At 39.9% G+C, this 25191-nt stretch overlaps 1 protein-coding gene across 1 annotated transcript in view; it reads left to right on the top strand.

Annotated features, from left to right (window-relative positions):
* The window catches only part of LOC103397833 (collagen alpha-1(XXVII) chain B-like), a 73280-nt gene that overhangs the window by 1557 nt on the left and 46532 nt on the right, over nucleotides 1-25191 (top strand). Inside the window, exons 2-7 of the mRNA XM_008336229.3 lie at nucleotides 3438-3502; nucleotides 7236-8509; nucleotides 10791-10844; nucleotides 14664-14717; nucleotides 17261-17314; nucleotides 17419-17472. Of these exons, the coding sequence (XP_008334451.1) occupies nucleotides 3438-3502; nucleotides 7236-8509; nucleotides 10791-10844; nucleotides 14664-14717; nucleotides 17261-17314; nucleotides 17419-17472 (1555 nt within the window). The remainder of the gene's footprint in view (nucleotides 1-3437; nucleotides 3503-7235; nucleotides 8510-10790; nucleotides 10845-14663; nucleotides 14718-17260; nucleotides 17315-17418; nucleotides 17473-25191) is intronic.

The following is a 25191-nucleotide window of genomic DNA, read 5'->3' as shown; positions in this document are numbered from 1 at the left end:
GTCCCTTAGTGAGGAGGAGGGGGGGGGGGGCTGTATATATATATATATATATATATAAAGTTGCATCATAATACTCTGCTGGACCTATGAGGAACTTGGTGACAAGTTGCACGACCGCTGCTGATGTTACATTGAGAGTGGGGAAAACTTTTAAGAGCTGTGCTTGGCAAGTCAGTGTGCCAGTGGTTGACCACCGGTTTTTCTGTGGCTCACTGGAAAACCACGAAATGTACACTATTTCCGTTAAGTGCTGTCTTTATGGTTTGTGTCACTGAGCTTGCACCACTTCAGACACAAAGTACTGAACAAGTGTCCAGTCTTATGTTCTGTCACATTTGAAGACTCCACACAGTGGAGACTCCAAAAAAGTCTCCAGTGAAATAAAAAAAAGAAAAAAAGAAAAAGAAATTACACTCATACAGTCACTAAGCTCCAGGCTGCTCCCATTGAGTTATATTTTGCAAGACCTTTTGAGGCCAGTGCAAGCTAATTTTGTTATTGATAAGTGTGTCCAGAAGTCCAGATTTTGTGCCAGTTGTAGGCGTAGCAGTTGTAAAGGCTTATTGAACCCATTGACGTTTCTTCTTCTTGAAACGTATAAGGCTTAGCAACACAGTCCAACACGTAATAAATCTAAGTTCCAGTCTCCTCTTGAAGTGTACAGTACTTTTAGTTAACTTTTTACAAGTGATGCTTCAGTGACCTCTATTCTAGAACATGGGGACTTTCAGTACTGTTGAATCCTGGAATTCCTCGAAGTCACTCTGGGAAGTCTACGCAACGGTGTACTCTAACATCCGCACCGCCAAAATTAGGTAATAGATGACAACATTGCCATAATCTACTGTTGTCTCATGTGCCTAACGGCTAATTGGAGTTGATGTTTACATTGTTGTGCTCTGAGTCAGGGTCCATCATACGGGTGCCTTTTAAGTGTGTTTAAACATGATCCAGAAGTCATTAGCGACACTGTTACGTCAACACTTCTTAGATGTTGTAGAATCGTTTGCCTTCTGTGGTGTAAGTATTTTTGCTTGTTTCGATTTGTAAAACCTTGCTGGGAAGTCATGCTAATGTGAGGTAATAGTTGTTACTGATCGTGTGGAAAAATGACTTCATATAATTTCTGTTGAAGGATTACACTGTGCTGTTGCGGGTTGACTTTTATTGAGGCCTGTGACATTCTTTCGAGTCCGAAGGTAAAACTGAAGAGAATGAACTACATGCAGGAATTTGGTCTCCATTACTGGATTACTGAATTAATTAAAAAACAAGATAAGGAATCCAATCTGGTGTAACCTTGTGTAGTGGTGAGTGATGCTGCCTTGGAGTAAGAAGGTGAGATGTTTGCATTCTGCCTCAGATGATAACCATTCAATGTGAATGGATTTCTTTCATTTGTTAAATTAACAGGATATTTGTTAGAGTCTTTTTTTTATGTGCCATTATGATAGAAGTACAGTAGAATGTTTGTGGTGGCAATAACAGAATTTGAGATTTGATATGCTTAGTTTTTTTTGGCAGAATTTTTTGATACTGATATGATTTTGAACAACTTTAACATTTTCATACCATATTAGTCATATTATTTTTATTTTTACACAATATAACATCAATAGTTTCATGGCTCCCATTAAGGCATCAACTCGATCACATTTGAACTCGAGTTCATTCTCTCTTCCGGTGGATTAGTTCGATTTCACGTTACCATCGACGAGGGTTGCAGCATAAAAGTGGGTATGTAGTAAGTTTCCCTTTACCATGATGACCAACATTAGCATATAGCAGCATAGGCCTTCACTGTTAGCTTCCACCACAGGAGAGATGTTTAGAAATGTTTATAAAGATGTTTATATTTAAATGTTGTATTAATTGTACATGGTATGTGAATGAGAAAATATGAATTTTCCCCACGTACCACTAGAGAGCAGTCATGTACCACTGGTGTTACGCGTACCACAGTTTGAGGATCACTGCCCTAAAAGATGTGAAAGTGACACATGCGCTTTTTTTGCATTTCTTAATTAGTATCTGTACTTAATGAGTAATTGATACTCATGTGAATATCATTATACTGTATCGAAACCATGGAATCAATACTGCTATCATTATCAGCTAGGATTAGCTGCATCCTCTTGCAACCGTTGACAGGTCAATGAATGCAACACCTGACTGATTATTGTATATCGACTTTCACACGAAATCATGATTTTTTTTTTAAATGCAACGTAGTTTGATATGTTGTGTGGTGAGATGGTCCAGTGAGACGGCCACCTGGTGGTTCAGACAGCAAGCTAAGGCAAAGCTTTGTTGTTCCAGAAACAGCTGTTTGACTCCCAGAGAGGCAGAGCTGCTGCACAGGCAGGTTTTATCTCGGCGCTCGGTGAAGTTCACGGTCCGTAGACAATTAAAAGTTCAATTTGTCACTTCCTCAGGCCCGGTTCTGCAGCTCCTGAGTCAATATCACAAGACTTAATTAATCAGGGATTCATGAGGAGCTAATTAATGAAATACTATTCTGTGTGGACCACATCTTTTTTAAAGTACTGTAGGTCTGTCCATTTCTTTTATTGTCTTGCTTTGAGTTTTTTTTTTTGTCCTGAAAAGGGAGTCTTGGGCTTCAGTTTGGACAAAAGCAACCATGTGGCCCGGGCAGTAAGTTGGCAGTGAAGTTGGTTTGATCAGTTATAATTAAATGGGCAGTTTGCAACTTTCAAATGATGTTTTGCCACCAACTTCACCTCCGTCAATCACTGAATGAATGTGGAACAACAGAAAAAGAAAGTGTAGGCAAAAATAACATACTGTAGCTTAATCTAGCTGATTTCCACAGAAAGTTATTTGTAAAATGTTACTGAATTTAAATTCAAATTAGATAAGTTGAAAAAAAACTGTTAAAAAGTTCTTGATTATACCATTCTGGAATATAAACAGTCAAATAGAGAAGAAGAGAGAAATGATTTATTTGCCATCTGTGCAAAAAAAAAAAAAAAAAAAAAACTTAAAAAAAAAAAAAGCCTGTAGAATTCAGATTCTGGTGTGATACGAGAGTAAAATACCTTTTAGTATATAGAGTATATATAGAATTGATGTACAATTCATTCATCTTTATCCATCTATGCATTTACCCATTGGGATCTTCATCATGAGTGCGGCAGGAAAACACTCCAGGATTCGTCAGGTGATTCTGTATTTGATCTTCTCGACTAGTGATTCCCAAACTTTTTTTCTGGGGACCCATATTTTAAAAGTCACAAACCTTCACGACCCAAGTCAATACACATTATTCGTAAACTCCTGGGAAACATGATCCGAGATGACCCAAAACGAAAAAAAAAACTCTTGAGGGTCAAGACCCAGTCTTTGGGAAACAATGTTGTAGAAAATAGGTTAGCACAGGGATTAAATCATTTTTTTTCTTTCCCTTTTCTCTTTAGGAGAGTCCTGATTCTTTGGATCTTACTCACTATCACCTGCTGTCAAAGACTAACACAAGCACAAGGTAAGAATTTCTTTGAACCAGGATGTAGATTTATTTATTTATTTATTATTTGTATCTCACAATGGTGCATGGTAACGTATAGTTTAGTCTCATCTGGGATCAGACTTTATAAACACATGCGCAATTATTCAACATCCAGAAAATAAATTAGTTTAATACCACTTCTAAGCACGTAGTTCTATTCTGTGAAATCGAAACCTTTTCCCCCCACGTAGCGTCTCAATAAAAGTACAGTAATTGGAGGTTTTCACAGATCCATTAGCCATGCTGTCTGATATGCGGTTCGCTCGTCTTTCTTCTGCTGGCTTCCACTTGGCTGCACTGCAATGCCTGCAGGTGCCGTTCCACATCTATAACTGGCATTATCGTCACGTTGTCTAATTAAGCTGTCATTCAAATCTGTCAGATCCTGTTCAATTACAGCACCTTGTCAGATGTCGTCTGCTAATGTACTGTAAGCCACAGTTCTCGCTATTAACTGTTTAATGGCAATTATAGTACATGGTAATTTACACTTGATATGTTTCTCTCCCGTGGTGATAGCTCGGTGTCTGGGGAACTAAGTTCTCATATGTAAGAATGTGATTAGTAAACTCAGGTTAAACACTACAGCTGTGTCCCGACAGACCTTGGTCTGCAGAATCACATAGCAGAATAAATTAAATGAGGTTATGAGGTTAGATGTGAACCTTATAGTATAGGGCCTGTGAACTGTATTTCTCTAAATGGCCACCAGGAGTGATTTATTGAAGTCAATTGTACAAAACATTACTAATGAATATAAATAATTTTGTGTTACATTATTAATTAGGATGATGCAGGATTCTTGTCTGACCTGCAGTAGGCTCTTGGCTCCAATCTAAACTAAACCTAAACTAAACTACCAGCATCACCATGTCGTGATCTTTTTGCTGTAAATCAAGAACGCTGATATAAAGCCACCCCAAAAGATAATTATAACTAAAGTAAGGTCATTGTTTCCTGATTATTTTACAATACATTTAATGATAAAAAGTGATCATGAAGATAACATTCATTCATTCACTTTCCTCATCACAGCATTTCGCTGAAGGAACTCCTTGTTCCTTGCTCATGCTGTGGGGTTGACCTCTCGCTGCCCTCCCACAGCCCCCCCCCCCCCCCCCCCCCCACATGGCAGCCTCACACTGTGAATTTCTCCATTTTCCTGATTCTTAATTTTGTAATTTATTTCAGTTTTGGCCACATTTGGTTTGTATTATTCTGTAAGCGAACAGTTATTTGATATTCATTTAGAAGCCTTTTCTGTCTGCAGCGTACACAGGCAGAAGAATAACTAAGCGTATTCAGGATGTGCCGAGTAAACGCCTTTGATCAATTTCTTATTTTTTCAACCTTGCTAACTACTAACTAAACAGAAAAACTCTTTGTTTTACATTACTGATGAATTGCACCGGTGCCTAACAATAGTCAATAGTAAAGTAATTGGATCATTTTCAGTGGGTTTTGGATGTAGTCACCCCCTCCCACCCAGATGGGTGATCTTAATAAACACATAACTGAATGACATGTTTTTCTAAAACAGCATTTTAGCATTATATGGCTTAGTTTCCAGTGAAAGTTTCTGTAGCTATTGCAGTTTCAACATCATGCTCCCAAAACATGCTGGATGGTTCGCTCTAAATTGACCATAGGTGTGCAAGATTCCTGCTATGTTTCGGTCTGCGTCACGGCACCAGTTGAAAGATTATTGGTAAAATCAATCCGGTTCATGGCCCAGTTGAACGATTTGGCTTTTCTTCGTTCGTGAGCATGACACAAATTGAAGGATTTCTTCTCTCCGTAGTCACAGCACCCAAATTGAAAAAATCACCTCCTAGGTATTCCCAGGCAAGGAATGAAACAGCCGGTAGATGGTCGATTCCTTTAATAACAAAACGCCAAAACAAACAGGTCCATCGAGCAAAATAAAAAGACAGGAGAAGTATTCGGGGAAATCTCGTACAACAGTTGTCAGTATGCAACTGTGTGTGAAATGGAGGAAAGAGGTTGTGCCTCTTGTGGCCAATCATATTACCATGGTTGGGCCTGCAGTCAACACTATGTGGCGCTGCGGCTCCATGATTCAGTGTGATTCGGTGTTGGAGGACATGTTTATGAACCTTTTGTCACTGAGCAAGGTGTTATTACAAAGGAAGTGGACGGAGCCTTGAGGTCCGGGAAAAAAAAAACAGGGGGTTATGTGGATCAAAAGGAATGGACGAAAGTCTTCCCATTGTTCCTAGGAAGTAGAGGTGTTTTGGATTAATCTGGGGAGTTGGTGTGAAGAGAATTTAGGAGAAATTGGAGAAATGTTTGGGGATATGTAAATGTGTGTGCTTGGGAAGGCCTTTGGTGTCTTAGCAGCTTCCTGCCTTCAGACTCAAACCAAATGTGAAAACCACTGAAATCTAACAATTGTGAATGTCATCGTGCATTTTGCCCTTCAACAGATGACACCTGGAAGTATGCAGTAATAAATGAATGAGTTAATCTAAAGAAGAATATTTCGGTTTTTTTTTAGGGACTTTCCAATTTATCCTTAGTTCTTGGCTTGAAATTAATTTCAATTGGCTTGTAAAGGCAATCAGGGACGGTATGCGGTAAACATACCATAGCACGTAATAACACTTTAATGAGTAAAATTACCCATATTTTCATCTCAAGAGACACGCGGTAATTAAATCCGGCAGTATGTTTTCATGAGCTTGGGCGGCTGTTACAACAGTCGTCCTTAATCGGCGTACATAAAGTAAGATGTGCTTCTTACCATTGTCCTCTTCAGGGACTTGTTTCTCTCTTCATTTCCAACATTGTTCTGTTTGAGACTGATGTAATGATTAAATAATTGGCCGCCATCTCTGGAAGTGGACGTTGATGAATGGCGCCGCTGGTAATTGTTTTCTTGTTTTTATTGCTTTTGATTACTATAACTCACACTTTGAACCTATAAACCGCTGCCATCATGCTTTATCAAAGTGTCACTTAATTTGTTACCCATTAGTTGGCACTATGGTGTAAGCACATGAACAGATGTTGAAGTTTTTTTTATATCTTAAAAGTTCCTCACAGGAACATTGAAAGTTGTCGGTATAATTGCTTTTTAAAATTGACATTTAACACTTGTTTTAGTTTCAATTTGCATTTCACTTTTTTACATGTTTTGTATAATAGATATACCGTATATATATAGAGCCATAAAGGTTAATGCATCAATGACGATAATTGATTTGTGAAAGGCGTTGTCATTTAGACAGGTTTTTGTTTTACCGAGGCATGCTCATCTTAAAATACCATCACAATGCCCAGCATGCGTTTGTGGAGGCTTCAACTTCAGCTTCAACAAGCTGACCGACACATTTGTCAAATGGATTGTGACGGACTGTAGACAGATTACATTCTTCAAGTCACTTCCAAGATGTACAGTCACCAAACTCTATTAGGCTATATTTTGAGTTGGATATTTTTCTTGACATTATTCGATATTAATAATTTCATCATTTGGATTTGTCACAAATACACATGTGTGAAATGTAAAACAAGTAGAATCTTCCTCATATTCAGCAATGTTAATTTATAATTTATTATAAATATATGATTAATCCACAGCTACCTTGTGATTGATCAGATTAAAAATTGTATTTGTAAGATGGTTCTTGTTTGTTTCTGCAAATGTTTGAGTTCCTTACTTTTCCACTTTTGCTTTTTTTTTAAGATGTGGATGTTCTGCAGCAGCTGGGGCTTTCTGGACGAAGGGTGGGTGGGTCCTCATCTTCAGGGTCTCGAAGCATCCCTAATGGCATCATCCCCTTCAAGTCTGGAATTATCCTCACCCCGAGGGCAAGAATCCAAGTACCCCTGCATTCAGTTCTCCCTGCACAGTACAGCACCGCCAACCTCTCTATGGTCCTAAGCTTCTCTGTGCATCGCATCAACAGTGCTTTCCTTTTCTCGGTCTTGTCTAAGAAAAGGAAAGTGCAGCTAGCATTACAGTTTGTTCCGGGGAAAGCGGTGGTTCACTTGGGACCAAGGAATTCTGTCAGTTTCGACTATGATGTCCACGATGGCCAGTGGCACACCCTGGCCTTGGATTTTCAAGGCGATCATCTGTTCTTTTACGCTTTTTGTGGAAAGAAAAGTGTACACATAGATCTACATTTAAATAAGGAGGAGCTCCTGGACCCAGAGGGCTATTTTCTACTGGGAAAAATGAATCAGAATTCAGTGACGTTTGAAGGAGCCATCTGTCAGTTTGACATTTATCCATCTGCTAAGGCAGCTCATAACTATTGTGATTACATCAAGAAACACTGTAGAGCAGCTGACACGTACCGGCCGGTGCTTCCACCTCTGCTACCTCTGTTTTCAACCGACCCAAACATTACATTCACTCAAAAATCTCCACTGTCAGGGATGAAGCTTGCAGGCAGAGGCCAGGGACCTACGTTGGCCTCGACTGAAAAAAACACCAGGACAACAAAGCGTGTTCCAACAGACCAGGTACTCATGCAGAACAAAACGTCTGGTTTTCCGACCGTGAACCCTCCAGAACTCGGTGCTATAACCGTTCCCACTCCAGTTGTCACAGGGTTAGAAAGCCCCTCAAACTTTCCTACTCAAACAGTTACTCCATCCTTGAGGCTCAATGTCAGAACACCAAAACCAACTGACACAAAGCAAGGCGATACTAACTTTTTAAAACCGTCTGGGACTAGCACGGATTTACCTCCTTCTGCTCGGACTTTTAAGATGGAGCCAGACCTTCAGACCATAGCTGCTCCCACACAGTGGTCTCTTTCATACACTGCTGCACAACAAGCCGCCAAGAAACCTGAACCCAAAGTGACCGGTGTGCAGGATGTCGGACCCACTGGGATTATTCCAGTCACTCCAGCTGCCACTGATGGCTTCCAAACATTTGACCAAGAACCGACTCATTACTCACTTTTGGCTGCACCACCTGGACTAAAAGGAGAACCAGGTCCTCCGGTAAGTGTGTAAACACCAGACTAAAACCGCACCTGCACCCCATGTCTCTACTACTTTGACTTTCTGTGTGTGTTCGCACTGCGGGGGAATCACCTATTCCCATTATTTATTTACTTTACTTTTACTTCATTTGTGAATGCTAACAGATAAACGGTTTGATTCATGGCTGCCATTATTCTACATTTTAGGTTCAATTCCTTATAATATCTTTATATATAATGGAATTTGACAGCCCATGTTGGTTTTTCCAATCATGGTATTTTGAACTGCTCCTGATGTGTGTCACGATTATGCAATTACTGTATAATTTGGCAGCCGCAGTCAATTTGCATATCTAAAGTGAGCGGTAATTACACATTACAAACAAGTGCTGCATGTGTTTGAAATGACAGAGAGGTACAGTAAAGCTGTTGTTTCTCCTTAACACCTTTGTCATTATAGTTTTTCAGATTTAAATTACACTGGCTTAAAAATAACACCTTCATATAGACTTAACTTTAAAAGAAAAAAAAATTTCTTCAGAAGAGAAATAAAAAGTGAATGAAGCTATCATTATACATTTATGGACTCATTTACGTCAGTTTTCACGTCTATCCATGTCATGTAGGTGGAGTATTTTCCCATTTTTAGCAGCCGTGGTAGAAATACTCTAGTTCAAAGCTGCTCTTTGCCAGTACTGTAGGTGCTGGTGCGAATACAGGCACTGGCAGGAGGGTGACAGATTCTTCAGAGAGGGTGTCTGGCCATTCTGAGAACAGACACCTTCACACAGGTTTGAAGATTTTACAGAATAATAACACACTTAATCATTCAACATAGAGGTATAAAAAGTCTACCACGTGATTTGACCTAACTTCTTCAAAAAGTTTTGCTGGTCCGTCCACTTTAAATGTTAAGCAGACCATTGGTGTTTGAAACTGAGGGAAGACAGCAGTGTTTCTCATGTTATTAGTCTGCAGAAAGTTACATGAGTTAAGTCTGTTGATACTCAAACCAAGGCCTGTGGGACCTGTAGAGACTTAGCAGGTTAAGGGACGGGGACCGTGACATCAAAATTGGTACTAGTATATGTGATATATGACTATATATGACATATATGTTATATGACTCGACTAAATGCAACAGTTAAGACTTAAATACTGGCAGTAATTAGATTAAAATGAGATACATCGTATTTACACTTAACATCTTTAATCTAAGTAAGCAGGTTCACCAATGGCATGTCTGGGTTTCACCAAGTTAGTGAAACATAAACTTATGCAGGGACCAGGTTGGGTTTGTATGTAAAAGAAGTAAGGCTTGCAAAAGTATTTTCTCTGATTGCTGGGGGATGAACCAAAAATCGTGGCCCAGTGACCTTATCTAATCACATTACAATAAAGATGTGTGTTGCGTAAGCTTGATTTTACTGCCTTAGTGTTTTTCCAAAATTTTTGAGCAGAACTAAATGTTAAAAATGTTCAGTTTTCGAGGGTAGGCTATCATGGGTCATTGTACTTTTGTGCAATCAAAATTGCTCTATGAGTGTAATGTTATTCACACCACCAGCTGTTTTCAGGCCCATTTACTTTTCTAATTCTTTAAAGCTCTCATACATAGAATAAATAAGTAACCATCCAAACATCTTAAGGAAATTAGGACCACCCATCAGAGTAGAGCTTTCAGAACTTTCCTTGTGTACACTTGCAATTTTTTTAGATCCAACTGGGATCCATAATTTATCTGGTTCTCCGTGCCAAGTGAGAGTGTTGACCTCACTGCCAGTGCAATGAGACAGACCTACTAACTGTGCAGCCTGTCCTGTTTGCACAGACACTATGTTGGCTACAAATCACAGAGCTGTTTTAACAGCTGATGGCTGGTGCATTTCGTGGAGTTTTACTGTCCTCGACCAAAAGATAACCAAGATAAAGCATGTGCGGTGCTTTCATTGGTCATGGCTGCCACACAAAGGGGCTGCGTAGTTAAGTACAGCTGCTCCTACAGATGTTAAACCGGAGATAATCTGTTACAAAACTTTTTTAAGTATTGGAATTATAGTGTGACAAGCTTACAATGTGTATTCCTGATAGTACACAAGCTCAAGATCTATCTATCTATCTATCTATCTATCTATCTATCTATCTATCTATCTATCTATCTATCTATCTATCTATCTATCTATCTATCTGTCTATCCATCCATCTTTTAGCTACACAATAGAACCATCTGAACTAATTGTTCAGACTGTTTTCATCAAAACCATGACTAAAGTCTAACGCTTTTTTTTAATTCTCTTAAGGGCATTCAAGGACTTCCAGGGTTGCAAGGAAAGCCTGGGAAGAGGGGTCCACGGGTGAGTCTGTGTATTTCCTACTATGACCTGTAGGTAATTCGGTCGAGCACTCAGTTACATCGTTGACTTACAAATCATTCACACAGGCATTATTAGTTTGCTCTGGCTGTCTGGGTTTGATCAAGCTGTACTCCCCATTTGCCAAATTCCATTTTAAAGACCAATCACTAACCTCTGGGTTGGCAGTTTATAATTAATTGAACACATGTGGTACCTTAGGTATTAATAGGAAGAGAAAAAGTTCAACCAGTTCGAATCAAAGAGTCAAAGAAATGCTTTTTTTAAAGTGACGCGTTTCAATATTTGTGGAGTGGAGAAACACTTAAACTTAACAAATTATTATTACTATTTTTTTTTATTTTACATATTTTTCTATTTAATAAAAGACAAGGGATCCATCTCTGTCGTAAACGCATGTATTCAATCTGGCAGTTTTTTATGGAACAGGGTTTCAGCTATGTCACCACTCCTCACTTGTCATTAAGTTTAAGTAAGAACAGTTTTCACAGAGTTTCACTTGAAGGGTAAGATAAAAATCTTTTCATGATGTCCACGACCAGGTGTAAAAGTAATTTTAAGGTAACAATTGCAGTACAATGTGTGACTTTATAGGTTGTAAAATAGAGCGATGGGAATCTTGGTTGCTTTTTTTGTAGGCCTCCTGCTAAAGTACTCCTGCTCCTGCTACCTGTAGATGCTGATGAGACTGCAACTTCAGTTGGGCCCCGGAGGGGTGGGCTGTGGTTTCTTTTTTTAACAGCGAAAGGAAGAAAGAGGGCTGTGTCTGGTTTCTTATTAAAAGTATTTAGGAGCCTGTCTGGGGGTCAGGCACTTTAAACAATCGCTGACCAACATTCACGTATTTCATTCCTAATGGAACTCTTGAGACTCGTCTGGAGGCCACTTTCTTTTTAGACAGAAAAAAAAGAAAAAATTTCTTTTGGCCTTTAATGATTGATGATTGATACAAAATATGATGACAAAGAACCGTCTGACATCAAAATACACGGAAACTGAAATAAACTTAGTGAAGGGTATGTGAACGAGCAGGCGATATTGTCTGCACACAATGAGCAAAATCCATTTCTAATAAAAGGGGGTTTAACACAACAGCATCTCTTCTGTTTATAGACTAGCCCTGACCTATGAATTTATTCTGCTCCTTATTTCCCTCGGGATTTGTTTTGAGCAGCTCCAAACTTTGAAAAGGTCCTCATCCCATTTCTCATTCTACTTGGAAGGCTGACACAGAAGAAGTTCTTTCCGGGGAGAATGCAGACACTCATTACAAAATCTCTTCGGCAGATGGAGTGAGACAGCGTTAGGGTTTTTCCTCTCTGACAACAAGGTGTTATGTCTGAATGAGCAGACAGTCTTGCTGTTGCTGCGACCTCAGGGCCATCGCTTACACACAAGAAACATCCATGTTTTCTCATGCCACCTTCAACCTGGCGGAGAGCAGAAGATTGTCCCACCGTGAGCAGGAGAAGGAGGAGTAGGAGGAGGAGGCGAGATAGTCAATCAATCAAAAAGAGCCTTGTGCAGAGAAAATGAACCTCCCATCACGTAGTCACTGTGTGATGCTGGGTTTTAGTAAATTGAAAACATTTGCATAATTGCCAATGAAAGGCCTGGCACAGTGAGACATGACAGAGACAGACTGTTCAGCCTCAGGTCTCTTTTTGCCACTGAACGATTAGTGTGGAAAATGAGCTGACTGATGCTTCCTGTCAATTTTTCATTGTTTTGCAGTAGAATACGTTTGTATGAGAATACAAACATTTTTAAATACTTGATTTGCACGTAATTGTCTGGATGGGTTTCCTCCATTATCGTACCTCAGCTAATATGAAGCACATTTAGGAAAGTGATGGAGGTTTTATACAGTATTTTATGCTGTTTATTTTGTCGAACGTGAGGGGTTTAGTCTATTGTTTCCCAAAGACTGGGTCACGACCCTCAGGTGGGTCGCAAGAGAGATTTTTTTTTTCGGTCATCGCGCATCATGCTTCCCAGGAGTTTACAAATAATGTCTATTCACTTAGGTCGCGAAGGCCACACTTGGCCCCCGGGCCTTGAGTTTGACATGTATGGGTTATCTGGTCAAAAAAGATTTGCCTAAAATTCTCCCAAAATTGTGTTTATTCAGCTGGGAGTATCAATTAAAAAATAGTTATTATAGAGCCAATGTAATTAACATTTAACTAATGGGTCCTAGTGTGTTTGCTACAGAGACAGCATATGGACCCAGAGTTCTACATCTGGCACGATATATTACATTAAACAATCACTGAGCAGAAGAGTCTTTGTTTCCACCAATTTACTTCAGGGAAAGTGTAAGTGAGTCTGTCGTGTGTTAATGGACCATTAAAGCTAGGAAATCTTTGACTTGCTTCACACACTGAGTCACAGCTTTAACACACAGGTGTGCTGGTGTGTGTGCGATCAGGGCTGTTTCCACTGCTCCCGTGCATGTGCACAAGGCATGTTGGGATATAAATGGTTTCCTTCCTTTTTTCTAATTAAGCAAAGGCGACGTTCACACCACCTCTCACCCACACAGAGAGATAGATCAACAAAATGACTCATTTTTTCCCCATTATCCTCCTCTCTGATGGGATAATGACCAGCTACCTTGTCGTCAGCACCTTTATGTTCAGCGATAGCATAATTTGTAATATTCTACCCTGACCTCCTTATTACTCTCTGTCTCCTCTTTCCTGCTTTTCCTATCCTGAGATAATGACTTCCATACATTTTAATATCTACCAAGTGAAAGAGGGAAAGCTGCAAATAGAAAAGGAGGAGGAGGAGATGGGGGAGGTGGTGGACGAGGAAGAAAAGCAGGAGAAAGAAATCTGTAGATGAGCTTCTGTTAAGTGTCTCCATATGTCTAACAGCAAGCGCCTGGGAGAGGCCTGGCTATTGCAAGGGAAGGGGGGCGGGGAGCGGGGGGGGGAGTGGATCTGAGTTGTCTTCACTGTCTGATAATAAAACACAGATAAATACAAGAGTCAGAAACTGGACGGGTTGTCCAGCTTTACTCTTCACCACCTTTAGCCTAAAGGAAAAATCTGTCTCTGCAACCACATGGAAAATGTGAATATAAAAAAAAACAAAAAACCCCTGTTGTAGCATCTTAACATGTTTCAATGGTTTCAATTTTGCTGTGTAAGATTTTTCCATGCTCAGCGTTTCGGCCTGGCTCCACACAATTGTGCCGCTGAATGGAAGTCTCCTCAGTTGGATGCCTCAGGAAGCTGTGGCTTTATTTTTCCGAGCAATCCGTCTCTGCAGCTTGTTTCACTTTATTGTCCTTTAAATAAATTGTGTCTCCCTCCCATTGTCCGCCCCGCTACGTCTCACACACCTGACTTGGCCAAACATTTGGCACCGAATAGGTCTTGAGGATTACGTCCTAGCTCGTTACACCTACAGTACACGGCGGAAAACTGACTTTCTGCCACAAAGCAATTGGGAATATACGGGCGTGATGGATGAGTGGCCTTAACTATGTGGGACCTCTGAAAAGAGCGGAGAGTGGAAGGATGAGGAAAATCACATCCATATGTCATAACTGGGACAGACAGGGAGGCGGACAGACAGGCAAGAGACAGAGACAGTGTCTCAGAACACCTACGGACACACAAACAAGGAGAGTTCTTTGAACTCTGCTAATTTAAGCCATAAGACTGGCGACAGAAACTTTGATAAATACCCGTTCGTTATACAGAAACTCCTTCTCCTTGACCTTAAAATTGATGCTTTCTCAGTGATGGTCACTTTTAACATTTCCTCCCTGTTTATGTCTATTTATAGGGACCTCCTGGTCCACATGGAAACCCCGGCCAGGCTGGACCTCCTGGAGTGAAGGTACTGTACATCATTCTTAAATGATCACAAAGACCATGAAGTTATATTAGAGGAGAAATATTATTGGGTCTTATCCCCCAAATATTTATATTGTTCGCATCAGATTCCAAAATTTGGTAGATAGCACTATTATTGACCCTCCCACCCCCATGTTGACAAACTTGTAGCTATTGCTCATTCTTACAGACCAGAACTATTCTTGTACAGATTAATATAATATTTTCCACATTGAAAGATGTGGAAGATGAAGTAACATTTTTATTTAAATTTATTTGTCTTGCTTAACCACCGAGCATTGCCCCGTGTTGCCATGGGGTCCCTGCCCCCCACTTTGGCAAAACTGCTTGAACAAAAAAAGATTTCGACTCGAGTCAGACACGACTTGACAAAATGTAAAGAGACTTGCAACTCGACTTGGACTTTAACATCGTGACTTCACTTGGATTTGAGCCCTTTGACTGGACAAGACTTGATACTTTCTCCGAAAACCCAAAGGTTATGAAGTAAGTTATTAAGGAGCGCGTCTGTGTGTGTATGTGCTGTTGGCACAACATCCAATTTAGGCACAACATCCAAATTAGACCCAAGTTGTTTTGACGCGATAGCCACGAGCCAATCTAATTGCGGGACAACCGAAGAGGAAGATCTGTCAAACAACACGCGGCTTAGAGAAAATGATACCAAAGATCATGTTCGGATTTAAAAACTACACAAGGTGGTCAACAAAAAAAAGTGGCAGTGATCTGTGTAAATATATTATTATTTTGTTTAAAAGGACTCGAAACAGAAACGTCAGGACTTGGGACTTGACTTGACACTTTTCAGTCTTGACTTGGACTCGGACTTGAGTGCAACGACTTGAGACTTACTTGTAACTTGCAAAGCAACGACTTGGTCCCACCTCTGCTGCCCACTAGGTATTTACTTTGCCCTCCATTCAAAGTCTTCATCCAAATTTCTAAAGAAAAAAAAAAGTACTTCAAGTGGTTTTTTTCATTCTTCTAGCGTTTGTTTGTTGTTTAGCATAGTTTGAAGCTCTGAGGTCAGATCCTCTTGGCTTCGGACTGCACCTCTTCTCCCCGCTCTATTCCTTTTACGCAGCCCTTTTGTGTCATGTTTGGAGAAAGAACAGAAGTTCTAGTCTTTTTCAGACTCACTTAATTTACAAGTACTTGGCATCAGAGCGAGTTCCAGATGGTTTGAACTGTCAAAAGAGCAGCTTCACTCACTGATATCAAGAGGAAGTCTGCGACGATATCTCAACGTTTGTTTAATTAGTATGATAATGCCAGCTTTTAGCCTATTTTCACTGTCTTCCAACTTACAAACACACCTTTTTTGGTTTGACCAGGAAAAACCTTATAGCAAACATGTGTTTCTGCTGAAGCCTTACCAAAGCTGGCCCGGGTCAGTTGGACTCCTTGACGCACAAAACCTCAAACAGCGCAGTCTGGTCTGGCACAGTTTTTGGTTTTAAAGAATAGTTTACCATCTGGATGATAAATCCTTTTCTGTGCTAGCAGATTATTGTTTAAAATGTTTAATTTTGTCTTGAGTTAGTGATAACAGAATAGGATGATATTCCACCACATAGTACTTGTAAGTACCCTTCAAATACTGTAGAATAAAAACTTGAATAATTTGGGGTTTTTAGTGTTATAAAATAACCTTTATTTGGCTGCATCTTTATTTAAAATTCCTAACATACTTTTTTTAAGCAAATACCTTATGTGTCCATATTTGTTTATTGCTCTTGGCTGCAGCAGAAAGTCAAGCCTGTGTTAAAAAAAAAAAATCGTTATGAAGTTAACTCCCTCAGAGGGTCTCCTGCCAAAACATACTGTCTTTCTGTCATCAGTATCTTAGTGTACAAAGTACTTACTGTCTCTTTCAATAGAAAAACACCTACACACAGCCTGTACTGGCAACAAAATGATTGCACCTTTACTACAAAGCTTTGACCTAAATATTATTTATTAATTCACTTACATGTCTTAAGAAAAAGTACATGCTCATATACTTAAAATAGTGTCTGACCGTTTTATTCACACTGTAATTACAGTTAATTAACTAAGCTTTTAAATAAACATCGCAATCATGTTTCTGCAAGTTTTTTTAAACACTGGAGGGAGATGTTTCTCTGACATTGAGGTTGTTTATACTGTACAGTATTATCAATACAAACAACCTCAGAAACACCAATGGAAATCAAAAGCTTTACCCAGAATGCACTGACACTATTCCCAGTGCCTGAAAAGGGAGAAGAATGCACACGCTCACTCCCCAGCACCACTCACTGGCCTGGGTGTAAACCAAGTAGCGAGAGGGCATAAACGGACTCCACATTTGTGTATAACATACCACCGCTCTTGACAATAAGTAGGTCAGAGCCATTACTCTCTGATAAAAAAATGTGTAAATTCAAACCTCTTCTGCGGCGTGTCAAATAGGGAGCTGCTGTAATGCAGAAAATATGCAGACAAGAGAGTTCCTGGAATGATTTGTGGGAGGAGTAAGATACAATTCTATCTTTTATTCTCCAGGGTCAAAAAGGTGAACCCGGGCTGTCTCCTGGTCAAGCCCCGAAAGGACTGAAAGTATGCTTTAGTACTCGTATATTCCCTTTTATGAATTATTATGATTCTAGTTCACATGAATCAAATAAAAAATACTCCTGTGATTTTTTTTCTTTTCACTTTAGGGAGAGCTTGGAGTCGCAGGACCCCCTGGGCGGTCTGGGCAACATGGACGTAAGGTAGGGGGGCTCACAAATCTGTCCAGAGAGTGTGAAAGTGTGTGTTCTCTGTTTCTGGATCCGTCCACGAAAATCTCTATCGAACATAAATCAGACAGCAAATGAAGTGAACAACTAAACGTGTGGCGTTCTGTACGTGGAGGCTCAGTAAATCAAGCAGACACTCATAGGCCTGGCCTCTCTTTATACGCCGCCTCCGCAGTCAGGAGTCTGTGAAATCCAGTGTTTACAGTCTGGAGCCAAACATGGATGTTTGAGCTCTTGTTTGGAAAAAAGCCTAACATAACATAATACAGGCATCGAGGAGCACACCTGTGATGTGGTTCCCTCACGGGATGGAATACTGACGGTTGAAATAGCTGGGGCGTTACGTCATGAGGACCAGCTCCAAAGTTAAGGATGTTAAGGGGAGAAAAAAAGTTTAGTGGGTGAAGCTCAGGTTGTAAACACTTCCGTGTGATGTCATTATTTCTGTACTTGTAAAAAGTAAGGCGGGTGAGTTCTTAAAGTGTGAGTTGTTTACAGTGTTTGACTGCACACATGCTGCTCTTCTGCTGTGGCTCCTGACAGAATGGTGGATTATACCAAAAAAAAAATTTTTTTTCCTTCCTTCCGTTTTTTTTTCTTTTCTCGTGGCCTTTAGCATTCTATCCTTGCCCTTTCCCAAACTCTCCTACACTGCTTACTCTGATTACACGTCTCAAACCGACCAGAGACTTTTGGATTTCCTACTGCACAGAGTGGGCAGCCAGAATAGTGATCTGCAGCTGACTGACACGGTTTAAGGATGAGGATTCGGGAGTTTATTTAGTCATGTGCTGACGGACTTGTACACGTACTGTATAACTACAGCTAAAAGTACCCTTAACTTTCATCTTGGACTCCGTATATTCAACAGACAAAACTAGTGTTTCCAAGTCACAAACCTTCGCGACCCAAATCAATAAACATTATTCGTAAACTCCTGGGAAACATGATGCAAGATGACCCAAAAAAAGAATCTCTTGCGACCTACCTCTTTGAGAAACAATGAAATTGTACAAAAAACAATTGCTTGTACAAGCGTCTTAAAAAAACTCTCATGAAAGTACAAAGTAGCCTGTACATGGAAACGAAAACAATTAAGTTCTGGAGTGAGTGTTTATTTTTCCATATCTCCATTTCCATACCTAATCTAATCTAACATTTATCATATTAACACCAAATTTGCTAATTTGGGATCGGAACCCCACCTACAGGGCTTGTGGTTCTACAGTGTCGCAGTTAACACCTACATACAACGGACAAACAGACGGTGACAGACTGGGTCGCTCTGAGGTTGGGTCTAGTGCATTTCCTGGGTCTGAGACTAGGTCGCGACCTTCAGGTGGGACGCAAGAGATTTTTTTTACGTCGTCTCATGTCATGTTTCCCAGGAGTTTGCAAATAATGTCGTTTGACTTGGGACAAAAACGTTTGTGACAATGCTCTAGTGCGCAGTATTTGGCCCATGGACCACTATTTGATTATACTGTTCTTAAAGTGAAGTACACAATGACCACGGCACTGTCTTAAGAAGTCAGAGAAGTCTCAATACAAATAAATATTGTGCTCAACAAATTAGTAGCTGTCAATAAATAAATGCAAATGGTATTAAAGTAATGAATGTACCACGAATACTACGACTGCCATATTAATGGCTGGAGCTGTAAATATTTGGATTTTCTTGTCAGGTCGGACAGTTCCATTAATTACAGACATAATGTTCTACCACACTGTGGTCATAAACTGATGGAGTTAATCACAGTTCATCACAGGCTCAGCTCATACAGCGGCTAAATCCAGCAAGCGATCAAACAGAGTTCATCAGATTGAGTTAACCTTCAACAATCCTCTGTCATCACTACTACAGTTGTACATGTATTAATGTTGTGCAGGGATTATTATTTTAAAAGGTTTAGAAACCAGAACCCAAACCGTTGCGGAACACAAGACTCGCGGCACGCCAACCAAGTGCACCAAATGAATTGAGAAGTGACAGCTTTAAACTGGAAGGCAACCACAGAGATTGAGATCATTTCTGTGGTGATCTGACAGGGGGAGCCCTTCTTGTCTGCCCTCCTGCCACTGTTGGCAGATTAAGCCTCGCTGGGATCAAGCGGTAACAGCAAATCAATCTGATTTTGTCGAGTTAATGTGCTTTTGGTGGATTTCGATTCCGCATGTGCAAACATATTAGTCTTGTTAAAATTTGGCAGGACAGCGTCTGCTGTCTTGCACAACTCTAACAACACTACTCAAACCTCTATTAGACCAAAATAGTTGTCATCAAAATCCAGGCTTTTCAACTCTAAAAGACCAGACCAGACCAGACCGAGTCCTGGTCCTGTCTGATGCAGTGACTCTTTGTTTTCAGCAGCCACGTTCATAGAAAATGACAAACACTCCACTCCAGTCCAGACGAATGTCTGTGTTTTTTCAACACCAACAATTGCTAGCAAACAAATATCATTGTCGTGATTTTTTTTGTCATCAAGTTTTCAACATGTATCTCTGTCACATTGATAGAAATATCTTTAGATTTTAGCTTTTAGGATCCAGTGGGTTAAGTCTGAGTCGGAAAGGATGTCGAAGCGGAGTTGATTAATTCGACCTACCTGTGAGGTCGGTCTGGAGGGAGAAGTCAAATATATTGACATGGCAGTAAGACAGGACAGTGAGACGTGAGAAGGGGAAAAAGTTAAACAGAAGGAGGATTTGGATCACGGAAAAGTGAGGAGAACAAGGCTGTGAAAATAGAAGCCGCAGCCTGCAGCAGGTTATTAAAATATGCTGGTTCCAAACCAGTTCCCTCACAAATGCACATCAATGTTCATTCACTGAAGGGAACTGGATCAAACTGCATTTTCTCCAACATTTTTCACTTTCAACCTGCCCCGCAAATACTACGACAGACTGCTTTTGTTGTGTTGATAAGATCATTGATTTTCTTTTTCTTGAAAGTATTAGTTTTAAATAGTACTATTTGTAGTATATCATAATTAGTGATGACAAGATTGACTTGTTTATATATCAACAAAAAGTCGATTTTACAGCATATTTGATACCAATAATAATATTACTGACTATGACTGTTTTATATTTTATTGTCGAGTCATGTATTTTGTAGCTAAATAGTCTAAAGAAATGTAAACGTAGTAATAGAAAATATATCTATTTACATATATACATATATCCTTTTTCTCTCAAACTACAGAACACATTGTTTTTGTACAACCATAAATCCTCCGTCTTGGTCTTAACTAAGGGCGGGCAGACATGTACGATTTTTAAAAATCTTGTCGTTGATAACATCACACACTGTACGAATGATGTACGGACAAAGATCACGATTTATGTACTCACAGTGTACGATCCGATCATCGAACACGACCAGAAAGCTCACACTGTGCGGGTGAAAACGGCTCGTCGGCTCCTGCTGACTGTCCTGTTTATTGACAGCTGTCAGTAAAGATTTATTTGAAAGCTCCGACGCCGGTTATTAACAACATGCTATTCAAAAAGAAGGCTGCCATTATGATTGTTGCGATGCTGTGCACTGAAAATTCGAAACAGAAGAGGCACCGGCGCATCTGGAGTCGGAGATGGCCCAATAAACGTGGACAGTACGTTTATTGTTTATTGATTATTTATTACGTTTATTGTGGACAGTGTGTCATGGTATCAACGACAAGATTTTAAAAAATCGTACAGTGTATGCCCGCTCTGAAAAGAAAGGTTTGTTAACTACTCTGCTACATAAAAAAAAAAATAATTGAGTGTATGATTTGTAATCACTGCAGGGGTTATATTTTTGGATATTTTGGCTGCTGTCTAAAATGAGCCTGAGCCGATGAATGGTTGGAAAATAAGCTAATTTCTTCAGTATAAAGGAAGTTCTATGACAGATTATAGTGCGGTCACAACATTTTAGGTCATTTGTGGGAAACCCTGAAGTACACCAAATAATAAGTTGTTGAGAAAACTTTGATTGTGTTGTGCCTGACAATCCATTCAAACTAAGAAAGACAGACACAGTGGTACCTCTGAGCTATCACAGCGACAACAACAACAACAGAGTCATAAAACATCCTCAGACAGAGTGGCGTTAAATTATTCACAACACTGTGCCTTTTGTGTGTCGGCTGTCGGGGTTACAGTGTGGTAGAGATAGAGGAAAGAGGAAATTACATCAGCACAATAAAGGTCACGGTGAGGTTAGGATCACATCTTAGAAGAATGCAGTTTATGGAAGTCACTGTGTTTAGAATCTCCAGCGCCCTCTACTTCTACTACATCTAACGCAGTCAAGTCAGTTTTGTATCAAAATTAAAATTTAGCTTGGCCTTAAGTACTACTACAGCAGGGAGAAAATTAACAAATGTATACACAGTCCATATTTAATTAAATCTATATGTAATCAACCCCTTTGATCCATGAATGGATTTCTGCGGTAGCTTTGTCCTAAAGGAAATTTAAACAATAAACCAATTATTTTAAGTAGTTTTTTTTTGGTATTATATAAAAAACGGTTAGCTCTGGAGAAAAGTAATGCTTAAGATATCAGAAATATTCCTAGTGACTAACAGGCCTTCACGACTAAGTGTTTGTAAGTTTCATATCAGAAAATGTCAGAAAATATTATTAATAAGGTCACAGTTTGATCCATCCATCCATTTTCTACTGCTTAGGACACTCCCAACTGACAACTAAAAATGTTAGACGAAAATTTATTTTTTATTTCATTTCTGTTAGTCAGCTAAATCCCTAATCTGCACATTTTTTAAATTAAGTACCTGAAGTAAATGGAGAGCATCCAAATACTGAAAAAAACAGGAGTCAAAACCAGCAAGCTAGCACACTAACCACATGTGATACCTCAACTGTACCTCCATGATCATAGTGCAGCATTTTACTTAAACAAAATTACATTACATTATTTATTATTACATTAATGTGACATTATGAGGTTTGTTTTGCGATTTAAAACCAAACAGTAGTTGAAAGAATGAAACTTGCAATACTGCCACCTACTGGGTTGATTTGTATCTGGTAAACATTTCAACTTTAAAGATCCTGACAAGATGATAATGGAAGGAAACACCAAGGGACACATACGGAGAAAAGCAGCATCTCATACTTTCTGTGATCCATTAAAGATGACAGAGGGGATTATCACGGAAGTTTGTTCACTTTGAAGAAGTGACGCTGACATAACCACAGATGCTCAGCACGGCTTTTCTTTGGGGTACAATTGTTTCAGCACAACTTTGTATAAATCCACAAGTTCTGAATAACAACTATGCAGAGAGACAGCGGCAGTATGTGCAGAAAGAAATCTGGGATCCTTGATTCACTGGAGTGGTGAGGGAGGGGTGTGTGATTCTTAAAAAGGGGGACAACTCACTTTGTGAGTCATGGAACATGGAATCATGGGAAAAGCTCTGCTGATTAATTTTGATTGTGAAACTCTGTCGGGTATAGACATCTTCTCCGGCAGACGACTGTAACAGATAAAGATGTTTTTCTTGGTATCCCGACAAGTTCAGGTACTATTCTGTTCCTCATGATTGGTCCCTCATGTCCCGCCTCCTAATGCTTGCGTACACACCAGCAACTGCTGACAGCAACACGAATTATTAAAACGTACTCTGTATCCAGCTAATAAACTAAAGTCAGCTTGGCTCTGTCCAAACCCACCAGACACCTCATTGCTTGCAGCTGTGCTCAGCTGTGTCTAAGTCTTAGCGCTTTTTTTTAATATCTTACTGGAGGACTGGAAGCCAAAGGTCCGTACAGCACACTTTTATGAAGTCAGAGGTTTGTTCTCCTGTCACAGACAGTAAAACCTATGACACGCTGCAGCCTTTTTGCAGTGAGTTTTCTGCTCGGTCCCTGGTCTGCTGCCAGAGGAGGACGTTTCTCACCACGGAAAACATGTAGGAAAGTAACAGGGAGGCTGCCTGGGAGTCAGTCAGCACTGTAAAATGAGAAGGGAATCCGTGTGTTTCATGTGGGTATAAAGGTGAAACACAGTGTACAGTATTGCCAGTCTTGGACTAGCTTACTTTCTTATTCCGTCAGCTCTGATCATGCCACCCTGGAGTCAACGTGGACATTTATATAACCTGTGTGGCCCTCATGGCCAGTTCCTCATCTCAGCACATTAACATTGTTATACTGTTTTGTCCTTGATGCACGAACTGCCAGTTGTTTGTAATAAGGAAATAAAAATGTGGAAAGAACGACTTGTTTTCTGGCTGCTAACTAAAGTCTGTTACTCACTCTGGAAGCGCAGCACCTTTGCTGTCACACTGTGCCTTTCGGGTCCAGAGCAGATCTGGTGTTAGTTACACTAATTACAATTTTTTTTTGCCCTTCTCAGAGAGGGAAACCTAATGGAGTACGTGAGTCTGTGCCAACTTCATGTCTCACAGTGGATTAACTGAGCTGCTGCACACTGTGGGGACAGATTTTATTCTTCTGTCTTTTACTGTATTCATTTGTACTAGCTGTGCAGCGTGGGCCGGAACATTCTTGTGTCCTTTCAAGACTGTGCAAGACTTTGACTCAGGCAACAGATGTCCTCTACCATCCCATAGCATAGCATAGCATAGCATAGCATAGCATAGCATAGCATAGCATAGCATAGCATAGCATAGCATAGCATAGCATAGCATAGCATAGCATAGCATAGCATAGCATAGCATAGCATAGCATAGCATAGCATAGCATAGCATAGCATAGCATAGCATAGCATAGCATAGCATAGCATAGCATAGCATAGCATAGCATAGCATAGCATAGCATAGCATACCAAACCATACCATACCATACCATACCATACCATACCATACCATACCATACCATACCATACCAAGGAAAGATTAGTTCTTCATTCACTTCTTGTGTGTTATGACAACACAGCTAGACTGGCCTTAGCTTTTAACTCAACACAGAATATCCCCTGTAGAAGCATGATTATACCTGACAGTTTCAGTCCACGTCGGTCTCACTCTGTTTCACTCCCTCAAGCCTGCCCCTACTGGTGCCTCCATCAATATTAACTCCAGTTGCGCGGTCAAATATGTGTGTACAAATGAATGTCAAGTGTGTTTAAGCCCACAACATCTAATTTAAAATTCGAAGTGTCCAAAGATTCCAAAGACAAACGTCCACGTCACACTGCATTACATCAGATCTCTGCTAAATAATTCAATGACATGCACATCAGTCAGTTTGAATATTTTACCTCCAGCAAATGGCCAATCTCATACAAATGTCAGATAGGATATTTTAACTTCTTTTGAAATCCCAATATATATTTTTTAAAATGATACTAAACTTGTCGTTTAATCAGTTTAAATCAGAGGGGTTTTTTTTGGTCTCATTTTGAATTTAACAAATGGATTACCCGGAGCAGAAGTCCGTAACCTTACTACCATTTTCATCACTTTGCTGCCAGAATCTTGGCATTGATCCAACTTCAATGCACCACTGGGGTCACTTTACCTCAGATTACTCTTAGAAGAGAAGCATTTTTATACTTCCATTGTACATACACAGACAGGTATTGCGATTCAACCTGGCTATCAGGCTAGCCTTAATTTATCGTAGTTAGCTACATAACAGAATTCATTACTGGGCTGCTAATTTTAACACTGCTGATCTAGAGATGATACTGTAAATTCACAACATCTG

The sequence above is a fragment of the Cynoglossus semilaevis genome, chromosome Z, assembly GCF_000523025.1.
Source record: "Cynoglossus semilaevis isolate Cse_v1.0 chromosome Z, Cse_v1.0, whole genome shotgun sequence".
Lineage (NCBI taxonomy): Eukaryota > Metazoa > Chordata > Actinopteri > Pleuronectiformes > Cynoglossidae > Cynoglossus > Cynoglossus semilaevis.
The sequence above is the reverse complement of the archived record's forward strand: the minus strand, read 5'-3'. Positions and strand labels throughout refer to the sequence as shown.